At 43.9% G+C, this 11,436-nt stretch overlaps 1 protein-coding gene across 1 annotated transcript; it reads right to left on the bottom strand.

Moving 5' to 3' along the window:
- Positions 1-9,566: 9,566 nt before the first annotated feature.
- LOC311110841 (lathosterol oxidase-like) lies at positions 9,567-11,358 on the bottom strand (the record flags this gene model as incomplete). The annotated part of the gene is made up of 4 exons (XM_084153430.1): positions 9,567-10,034; positions 10,542-10,642; positions 10,738-10,870; positions 11,149-11,358. The coding sequence occupies 4 exons, from the start codon at positions 11,356-11,358 to the stop codon at positions 9,567-9,569; spliced, it is 912 nt and encodes a 303-aa protein (XP_084009556.1).
- Positions 11,359-11,436: the final 78 nt, after the last annotated feature.

Here is an 11,436-nt window from a genome sequence, read left to right as displayed (position 1 = left end):
CACTGTATATATAGTGTATGTGAGAATGCTGTTCATAGACTATAGCTCAGCGTTCAACACCATAGTCCCCTTCAAGCTCATCACCAAGCTAGGGACCTGGGACTAAACCCCTCCCTCTGCAACTGGCTCCTGAACTTCCTGACGGGGAGGACTCAGGTGGTGAGGGTAGGTAACAACACCTCTGCCACGCTGACCCTCAACACGGGGGCCCCTCAGGGGTGTGTGCTTAGTTCCCTCCTGTACTTCCTGTTCACCCACGACTGCATGGCCACACAATACTCCAACACCATCATCAAGTTTGGTGACGACACGACGGTGGTAGGCCTGATCACCGACGGCGATGAGTAAGCCTACAGGAAGGCGGTCAGAGACTTAGCAGTGTGGTGCCAGGAAAACAACCTCTCCCTCAACATCAGTAAGACCAAGGAGCTGATCGTGGACTATAGGAGAAAGAGGGGAGAGCATGCCTCCATCCACATCGACAGGTCTTTTGTGGAGCGGGTCAAGAGCTTCAAGTTCCTTGGCGTTCACATCACTAAAGACTTAACATGGTCCACACACACCCTCACAGTCGTGAAGAGGGCACGACAGCGCCTCTTCCCCCACAGGAGTTTGAAAAGATTTTGCATGGGCCCTCAGATTCTCGAAAGGTTCTACAGCTGCACCATCGAGAGCATCTTGACTGGCTGCATCATCGCTTGGCCGCCCGACCAAACTGAGCTACCGGGGGAGAAAGGCCTCGGTCAGGAAGGTGACCAAGAACCCAAAGGTCACTCTGACAGAGCTCCAGAGTTCCTCTGTGGACGGAGCCAAAAGAGCTGGCTAACCAAAAAGACTCGGAATGCCCATCATTACCATGTATCCTCAGACTCTTCAACAATGTACTCATTCCATCTCCAAGCACTTGACACATGGCCAAACTTTTTAAACTCGTCAAGCAGACCACCATAGTCCCTGTGCCCAAGGACACTAAGATGACCTGCCTAAATGACTACCGACCCATAGCAATCACGTCTGTAGCCATGAAGTGCTCTGAAAGGCTGGTCATGGCTCACATTAACACCATTATCCCAGAAACCCTAGACCCACTCCAATTTGCAATCTCTATTGCACTCCACACTGCCCTTTCCCACCTGGACAAGAGGAACACCTACGTGAGAATGCTATTCATTGACTACAGCTCAGCGTTCAACACCATAGTGCCCTCAAAGCTTATCACTAAGCTAAGGATCCTGGGACTAAACACCTCCCTCTGCAACTGGATCCTGGACTTCCTGACGGGCTGACCCCAGGTGGTAAGGGTAGGTAGGTCCTCTGTAGCTCCGCTGGTAGAGCACAACGCTTGTAACGCCAAAGTAGTGGGTTCGATCCCCGGGACCACCCATACACAAAAAAAATGTATGCACGCATGACTGTAAGTCGCTTTGGATAAAAGCGTCTGCTAAATGGCATATTATTATTACTTTTAACAACACATCTGCCACGCTGATCCTCAACACGGGGGCCCCTCAGGGGTGCGTGCTCAGTTCCCTCCTGTACTCCATGTTCACCCATGACTGCATGGCCAGGCACGACTGGCTATGTGGTCCTCTGTAGCTCAGCTGGTAGAGCATGGCGCTTGTAACGCCAAGGTAGTGGGTTCGATCCCCGGGACCACCCATACACAAAAAAATGTATGCACGCATGACTGTAAGTCGCTTTGGATAAAAGCGTCTGCTAAATGGCATATTATTATTATAATTTACCTTTATTAAGTTTGCCGACGACACAACAGTGGTAGGCCTGATCACCGACAACGATGAGACAGCCTATAGGGAGGAGGTCAGAGCCGTGTGGTGCCAGGATAACAACCTCTCCCTCAACGTGATCAAGACAAAGGAGATGAGTGTGGACTATAGGAAAAAAAAGAGGACTGAGCACGCCCCCATTCTCATCGACGGGGCTGTAGTGGAACAGGTTGAGAGCTTCAAGTTCCTTGGTGTCCACATCACCAATGAACAATCATGGCCCAAACACACCAAGACAGTTGTGAAGAGGGCACGACAAAGCCTATTCCCCCTCAGGAGACTGAAAACATTTGGCATGGGTCCTCAGATCCTCAAAAAGTTATACAGCTGCACCATCGAGAGCATCCTGACTGGTTGCATCACCACCTGGTATGGCAAATGCTCGGCCTCCGACCGCAAGGCACTACAGAGGGTAGTGCGTACGGCCCAGTACATCATTGGGGCTAAGCTTCCTGCCATCCAGGACCTCTATATCAGGCGGTGTCAGAGGAAGGCCCTCAAAATTGTCAAAGACTCCAGTCACCCTAGTCATAGACTGTTCTCTCTGCTACCGCACGGCAAGCGGTACCGGAGCGCCAAGTCTAGGTCCAAAAGGCTTCTCAACAGCTTCTACCCCCCAAGCCATAAGACTCCTGAACAGCTAATCATGGCTACCCGGACAATTTGCACTGCCCCCCCACCCCCACCCCGTCCCCCTTTTTTACTCTGCTGCTACTCTGTTTATTATTTATGCATAGTCACTTTAACTCTACCCACATGTACATATTACCTCAATTACCTCGACTAGCCGGTGCCCCTGCACATTGACTCTGCACCGGTACCCCCCTGTATATAGCCTCCCTACTGTTATTTTATTTTACTGCTGCTCTTTAGGTATTTGCTTACATTTTTTTTGCTTAACACTTTTTTTTATTTGTTTTACTTTGCATTGTTGGTTAAGGGCTTGTAAGTAAGCATTTCACTGTAATGTCTACACCTGTTGTATTTGGCGCATGTGGCAAATATAATTTGATTTGATTTGAACACATGTGTGTAATCGGAAGACAGACGCTACAAACGTGTTAAAACAGTGTACAGTAAGTGTGTATTTTGCATTTGTGAAATTATTTTGATGTGATATGAAAGTAGAGGGATTCTAGAACTGTACCGCAATTGAGTATCGATTCATATTTAGATGGAGTATTTGGCTGTTTTGGCTTCTAGAGCCAATACGCCCTTTAAACAGAACATGTAAGGTCCTTGGACTAGGGAGTAACGTTAGGCTCCTTTATTCCAATATTGGGCTAGGCCACCACGAGCCACCAGAACAGCTATAAGGCACCTTGGCATAGATTCTACAAGTGTCTGTAATTCTATTGGAGGGATGCGACACCATTCTTCCACGTAAAATTCCTGTCTTTTGGTGTTTTGTTGATGGTGGTGGAAAATGCTGTCTCAGGCGCCGCTCGATAGCCTCCTTTTGATAAGGAAGCACAAGTGTATCCTACCGTGGAAGAGCTTTGATATCTGCCAGGCACACATTTAAAAACAATATGCAACTTAGCGTTTTATCTATAAAATGTCTTGCACAACTGACTTCATTTGGTTGTATAACTTTACACATTTATTTTGGGATCCACCCCTGTAAACGTTTTGCCTGATGAAGCATGAGTGGAGTAGGGTCTCATTTCATACAATTGCATTTCTCTCCAAGCCGCCTCTCCTCGATTACCTTTGACCTTTTTCAAAAGTAGGCGAGAGAGGACGGAGGAGAGAGGACGCAGGAGGAGAGCAAATCTAATTGAGAAAAGGCCATTATCCTTTTAAGACCCTGTTGCCCCTTTAAGAGCTTTCTTGCACCGTTATGCCTAAAAAGTACAACTCTGATTGCAATTTAATTTAACAAAACGGTGCCATGTACGCAATTTTAGACTTGTTAGAATTATAACTTAATTGTTTCATATTACATTGTAAAGCAAACAGATGAAAGAAAGAATCTAAAAATAATTATAATCTTTGTAAGTAAGAATCTTCAGTGGGCTTATAGTAAAATAACACTAAAATAAAATAACACTGCACTCATGACAAGTTGGAAACTCGGAACCTCTGAGTTAAAATTAACATTATTTATTTGCATAGAGCTTCCTATTGGTTGATTTAGATACTTTCCAAGAGGGGAACACGGGTATCGTCTTTCTACAATGAGTTTCCAAGTCGGAAATTGTTGAGTTTCCTATTTCCGACATATCATGAATGCTACATTAAATCCACTCTCCTAGGCCTATTCTTCAGCAGCTTTATATCAACCTCATTCTCTCAACTTTAAATGGATAATTCACCCAAATTACAAAATAACATATTGGTTTCCTTACCCTGTAAGCAGTCTAAGTATGACAGGAATCCATGCTTTGGTTTAGTTTCACTGGCACTGTTTCCAAATGCCAATGTATCAGCATTTGTGGCACAAATCCCATGCAAGTCATGGTACCTATTTTAGCCTTTTTTGTGCATCATATCCAAATCCTCCTAAAGTATCTTAAATTGATGATGGAGCTCAGAAATGTCACTTAGATGATTTGGACAGGATGAGCGAAAAATGCTAATATAGGTATCATGAATGCTGAAAATGTTAGCATTTGGAAACAGTGCCAGGGAAACTAAACCAAATAATGGATTACTGTCATACCTTGTATGCTTACAGGGTACATTGACTGCTTACAGGGTAAGGAAACCAGTATGTCATTTTGTGTAAGTTGGGTGAACTATCCCTTTAAGGTAAGATTTATTTTTATCTCAAAAGTAGCCTACTTACTGGTTATTGTTATTCGTTATTCACTGTGTATTTATTCCTCAGGTTACTATTTACATTTTTGTTTTGTCTTTTTTTAACTTAAACTCTGAAAAGGACTGGTAAATAAGCATTTCACTGTTAGTCTACACATGTTGTTTACAAGGCATGTGACAAATAACATTTTATTTTATTTATAGTAACCTGATTCATAGGCTCTGAGAAGCTTTATACATATGGCCCCTGTTCTACTATACGTTTTTATTTGGACATTTTGTAACGTTGTAGCCTCCTGAACAAGCCCTATGTATGTGCCGCATGTGCACCAACTGCCCCTGGTGGCCAAAGCTCCAGTCGAAGGGATGACAAACCAGAGTGGGAGGAAATGGCGACTGTGCTTGAATCTAAAAGTGTGGCAAGTGAAGTGTGTGATAATGAATGGAAAATAGTGAAATCAATGAATGGAACAAAATTAGCAAAAGTTGTAGTAGAAGACAAGGACCGGTCCAATAACGCATTTCTTATTGGACTGCGTTTTTTGGACAAGGAGATTCATTTAGGAAATGTAATATTGAGGACTGTGAAGAAAGCAGTGGGAAAGGTGGATCCAATCAAGGTGACTAGAAGCGGCCTTGTTTTGGTTAATTGTGTTGATGAAGAACAGAAGAAGCGTGCACTGGATCTGGCAAAATTATCCACGTCAGAAGTAACATCTATTGATCTTCAGAGCAGGGCGCCTGCCAAAGGCGTTATAGCTGGAGTCTCGTTGGATATACAGTACCAGTCACCCCTAGTTTGGACACACCTATTCATTCCAGGGTTTTTCTTTATTTGTAATATTTTCTACATTGTAGAATAATAGTGAAGACATCAAAATAATGAAATAACACATATGAAATCATGTAGTAACCAAAAAAGTGTTCAACAAATCTAAATATAGTTTATATTTGAGATTCTTCAAATAGCCACCCTTTGCCTTGATGACAGCTTTGCACACTCTTGGCATTCTCTCAACCAGCTTCACCTGGAATGTTTTTCCAACAGTCTTGAAGGAGTTCCCACATATTCTGAGCACTTGTTGGCTGCTTTTCCTTCACTCTGCGGTCCAACTCATCCCAAACCATCTCAATTGGGTTGAGGTCGGGGGATTGTGTAGACCAGGTCATCTGATGCAGCACTCCATCACTCTCCTTCTTGGTAAAATAGCCCTTACACAGCCTGGGGGTGTGTTGGGTCATTGTCCTGTTGAAAAAGAAATGATAGTCCTACTAAGCCCAAACCAGATGGGATGGCGTATCGCTACCGAATGCTGTGGGAGCCATGCTGGTTAAGTGTGCCTTGAATTCTAAATAAATCACAGACAGTGTCACCAGCAAAGCACCCCCACACCATAACACCTCCTCCTCCATGCTTTACGGTGGAAACTACACATGCGGAGATCATCCGTTCACCCACACTGTGTCTCACAAAGACACGCCGGTTGGAACCAAAAATCTCCAATTTGGACTCCAGACTAAAGGACACATTTCCACTGGTCTAATGTCCATTGCTCGTGTTTCTTGGCCCAGGCAAGTCTCTTCTTATTGGTGTCCTTTAGTAATGGTTTGTTTGCAGCAATTCGACCATGAAGGCCTGATTCACACAGTCTCCTTCGAACAGTTGATGTTGAGATGTGTCTGTTACTTGAACTCTGTGAAACATTTATTTGGGCTGCAATTTCTGAGGCTAGTAACTCTAATGAACTTATCCTCTGCAGCAGAGGTAACTCTGGGTCTTCCATTCCAGTGGCGGTCCTCATGAGAGCCAGTTTCATCATAGCGCTTGATGGTTTTTGCGACTGCACTTGAAGAAACTTTCAAAGTTCTTGAAATGTTCCGGATTGACTGACCTTCATGTCCTAAAGTAATATTGGACTGTCGTTTCTCTTTGCTTATTTGAGCTGTTCTTGCCATAATATGGACTTGGTCTTTTACCAAATAGGGCTATCTTCTGTATACCCCCCCTACCTTGTCACAACACAACTGATTGACTCAAACGCATTAAGAAGGAAAGAAATTCCACAAATTAACTTCTAAGAAGGCACACCTGTTAATTGAAATGCATTTCAGGTGACTACCTCATGAATCTGGTTGAGAGAATGCCAAGAGTGTGCAAAGCTGTCATCAAGGCAAAGGGTGGCTATTTGAAGAATTTCAACTATAAAATATATTTTGATTTGTTTAACACTTTTTTGGTTATTACATTATTCCATATGTGTTATTTCATAGTTTTGATGTCTTCACTATTATTCTACAATATACAAAATAAAAACCTTGAATGAGTAGGTGTGTCCAATCTTTTGACTGGTACTGTAGATGATGAGTACCTTAGTCAGAAAATCCCAGGAGTGGTCAGTGCACGTCGCCTGACCCGTATGGTAAATGAAAGGAAGGAGAAAAGCCTGTCGATATTATTGTTGTTTGAGGAGACTTTACCCGAATATGTGAAGCTTGGATATGTGAGGTATGCGGTGAGAGCAATTGTGTCCAAACCATTACAGTGTGGAAATTGTAAAGGATATGGTCACGTGTCAAATGTTTGCAGACGGGAGAAGTATGATATTGAAGAATCTGTGAATGGAAAATGTTGCAACTGTGGTGGGGATCATACTCCGGACTTCCTTGAGTGCCCTGTTAGGGTGAAGGAGGTTGAGGTGTCAAGGATCAGGACTGCGCAGTGGATCTCCTATGTGGAGGCGGTGAAGAGAGTCGAAGGGGCAAGAGGCAACAGTGTTGAAGATATGGCGGTGGATGCATTGCAACCAGTTACTAGTGTTGTAAGTCAATCGGGTGATCTGGATACACTCATTGTGAAGAAGGTGGATTTTGTGGCATTTATAGCCGCAGTGATTAATTGTACAGCACAAGTGTCTAAGAAGTCCAAGAAGCTGGATATCATTATATCTGCAGCCGATAAGTTTTTGGGGCTCCAAGGCTTCACGGCAGAAGCACAACAAGGACTTTTGTCGCTAGGAAATGTCCCGCCCTCACAGGAGGCTTCTGAGCCTGTGTTGGAACCTGATTAGAATGAGGTTTTTACAGAAAAGCAGGTTGATATTTTATTTATTTTTACCCAAATGTTTTCCTTTTTTGGGATCCTTATTATCCACCCGCACAGTAGGTGGTGTAATGCACATTTAATTGTTGCGAACACCATTATACCATAGAAGAAGAAGCTCCAGTCGGAAGTGGGAAACTTCCCCAAAAAGGAGGTTATAAGTCTAATATGATTGTGTTCAAGTGCTTTTGAAGTCAGAACAATTCTTCAACCAATAAGAGTTTAGCTATCTAGATAAGCTAGCTAATGTTGCTAATAATACAATTAGCTAGCTGACTTAGCATTGACAATATGGTCAACCACCTACCGGCTTTGCTTTTTCCATTTATGTTTTGAGGTTGGACTTTAGCACATATAGCTCGTTAGCACATAGGGTGCGCTGATTGGTGTCACCTCGTTAGTCAGAATGTGTTACACCTGTGCTGGTTGCCGTCTCGTTCGTGGGAAGGTGTTTCACCTGTGCTGGCCCAGGTGCTATTTAAGGGTGGCTGGCCCAGTGCTCCTTTGGTTTTGAGGGAAGTGGTGCGTCAACAACTTTAGTTGGTTTCTAGGAAAACATTCCTTTGTCTGATTTTGTTTTTCTCCATCTTTTTGGTTTGCTTCCTGTCTTTAAGTTTGGTGTTTGTTTTATTTTTGCTTGCCTGTTGTTGGGCAAATTTAGTGGGCACTCATGGTGGGTGTCTTTTAGGTTCCAATTGTTTCAGTGGACACCCCCATGAGTGTCTTTCAGAACCCCTCCTAAAACCCCACCTGATTTGTGTTGGTTGTTGTCAGTGACTCTTTGTTAGTTCCCCCTTCTGTTTGAGTGACTATTTGGTGTTCTTGCTGGGAAATGTAACAATCCACAATAAGTTTGTAATTGTCAAACTGATTTGTTGTCATTGTTTTGGTTGAAAAGGTGAAAGGTCAGTGGTGAAATGTCGCAACTCAGGTAACACAATTTTCTCAGTTTCCCACTTGTAATTACTACTTGGAGGGTCGTTCAAGTGAAATTTCCCATTTGGAACTCTGAACTTCTGATAACACTTGGACGCCCCATAAATCCCATACCAGAAAGTTTGTAGTAATAACAGTGACAACGCGAGAGTCCTGTCAATCAACAACAATTCAGCTTTATTTAACATAGATTAATCTCTCTATGTAAACAACTTGTACCGTCGAATCTGTCGAAGGAATGGGATGCGTGGGATAACGAGCAGCAGTAGTTTGGGTTTTTCATCACTGATTATTTGGACAAATCATGATTTCGCAGGTGTTAGCATCTTTAGAATTTTGGAAGCGGAGGGGGCATTTGGCCCGTAACTTGCAAAAAGAGAGGGTGTAGCTCTCTTAATCCCTTCTCTTAACACGTATGGACCCAGATCTTAATCGAGCAGCTGACCAATTACGTGAGACTTTAGTTCTGGGTTAACCAAGATTAAACATATGTACATCATTGTTATCATTGTCTTTTGGGACACACAGTTTGATAGCAGGACACAATGCATATACATAAAGTGGAGGACAACAGAGAGTAAAATGTCATGTGTCGCTAGCTACTAGACAACACCATTACGTTGTAGCTAGCTAGTCCATAAGCAGGACTGTAGTTTTTCTATCTGAAAACCTGTAATTCTACTAGTAATCCTATCTAATTTGTTAGCTATAGTTTTCTCTGTTTACATATAGCATGGTGTTTAGCTTGCTATCTGTGAGTCAATCGCAGCTGGCTGTATTTCTGCAAAGTCCTGCGACGCCGACGTTAGCTAGCTGGCTGCTTTACTGCTTGGATGCGGCATGGAGACTGCTTCTCCTCAGACAGGGTGGTGAAAGCTTTGCTGAGAACCCATTGGCTATCGAACGGACATTGGGGTGAGGCATGGGTCTTGATGACCTGGGAGGTTCTCTGAAATAATAGTTTGGTTAGCTGCTACCAACTACTCCTCCTTGCTCTTTGTACCGCTTCTGTTATCATGCCCATTCGTGTGCCCATTGGCATTAGCCCCATTAGAGCTAATCTTCCCCTCGGCTGTCAGTCTACGAATGCAGTCGAGGGGGCCCTTCCCTTCGAGAACCGAGGGGTTGCGGTAAGACCCACCAATGTGGTCCCACAAGGTGAAGTACTGGCCGTAGTTGACGTTGAAGAAGAGGTGGTGGTCCGTGTGGTGGGCCGCCCCGTTGAGCACCTCCTGCAGTGGGCCGGGCATGCGGTAGTTGCCGTCGTGGATGGACACGGTCCAGATGTTGACGAAGATGTAGAGGGCCAGGTAGAGCACCTTGTGCAGGGGGAAGAGGAAGGGGTAGACGTGGTAGGGCAGGCTCGACAGGAAGCCATCCAGTGGGTGGAAGGCGTGGCTGGCGAACGGCGTGGGGATCTTCAGCACATGATGCTTCTTGTGGAAGTACTGAGGGGAGGGAACATGTCAAAGAGATGGTCCGTTCAAGTGAAGGGATTCAAAAAAGGAACTGTATTTAACAAATATTTGCTGAGGAATAGATAACATACAAAACATAAAACCTGTATATGGATCTGTTTGATCACATTCAAGTGTGCCCGCCATTGAGGATAGTACCAGCAGACGATAACACACACTGTACTGAAGATATAGCACTGGCTTTGTTCTACCTCTGTACATTACATACACAATAACTTAGTAACAACATGTATGCCAAGAAGTGGAGGGGAAAATTGTTAAATTGTTAATCAGCTTTAAGACAATGTCAACTGCCTTAATCTCAGTAAGATAATTAGTTGACTTAATATACAGTATTTGTCTGTCATTGTGGACTGATTTGTAATACTGTGCATCTCCAACATCCTATCTACAGCAACAATCCATGACCAATTGACAGTGAAAGGACCTACCCAGTACCACACTTTCCCATTGGTAACAAGACTTTGTAATGCCCACCTTGTAAATACACCTGTGGTGAAGAAACCGATGAATCCAATAGATGCACCCGTCCGTGAATAACACAAAGGAAATCATGCTGAAAAGCACAAAGGGCCATCCTGACAAAACAAACCACCATTAGTATCAAAATGACAATACCGTTTGACAAACATTACAGAGCGTATGAGCATCAGTGAACGCAGCATTGTCTTACCCATGGGAGATTCTTCAACATTGTCATAGAGCTTGCTGTATCCTTTGACCTCAAGGAAAAATATTGCCACAGTGGGGATACTGATTATGGGTAGCGAGGTCATGGCGTGTTTGATCTCCCGCCACACTTGGTTCTGAGGACCAACAATGATCTAAGATCAATTTTCATCAAGAAAACAGTTGGGAAGAAAGAATAGTAAACAAAAAGCAAATGCCAACTCTCAAGTAGTAACCTTACAGTATGGCAATAAACCTTCCTTGGCGCTCTTCATAAATTGTCGCAGGCCAACTTCATACAACTATTGTAGCCTGGTCTCAGATCAGTTTTTGCTCTCTTGCAAAGTCCTACAGGTATTGCGACATTAAACAAGATCTGGGACCAGGCTACAAGTATTAATAAAGAAGGACATACCTTTAGAAACTGTGGATGTTTCATGAGGTTGTGGTCAAAGATGAATTGGTAGCTCAGCCAGCCAAGGCCCAGGTAGAGGACCGCGATCCCCAGGTTGGTGACTACCAACAGGCTAATGATCTGGCGCAATGCTGTGTCCTCGGGCCATGACGACGGGAACACGTAGGGGGTGAGGACATAGTGGTCGGCAACGTTCAGCACGAGATCCATGTCTGAATCTGTCAAGTTGATAAGCAATGGCTTTCAGCAGAACCTTCTAGACTCCGGTTAGAAGACTCCTCCTAGACT

Source organism: Coregonus lavaretus (genome assembly GCF_964263955.1).
Source record: "Coregonus lavaretus genome assembly, chromosome: 36".
In the NCBI taxonomy this organism is placed as follows: Eukaryota; Metazoa; Chordata; class Actinopteri; order Salmoniformes; family Salmonidae; genus Coregonus; species Coregonus lavaretus.
This window is presented reverse-complemented; position numbering and strand designations above follow the sequence as displayed.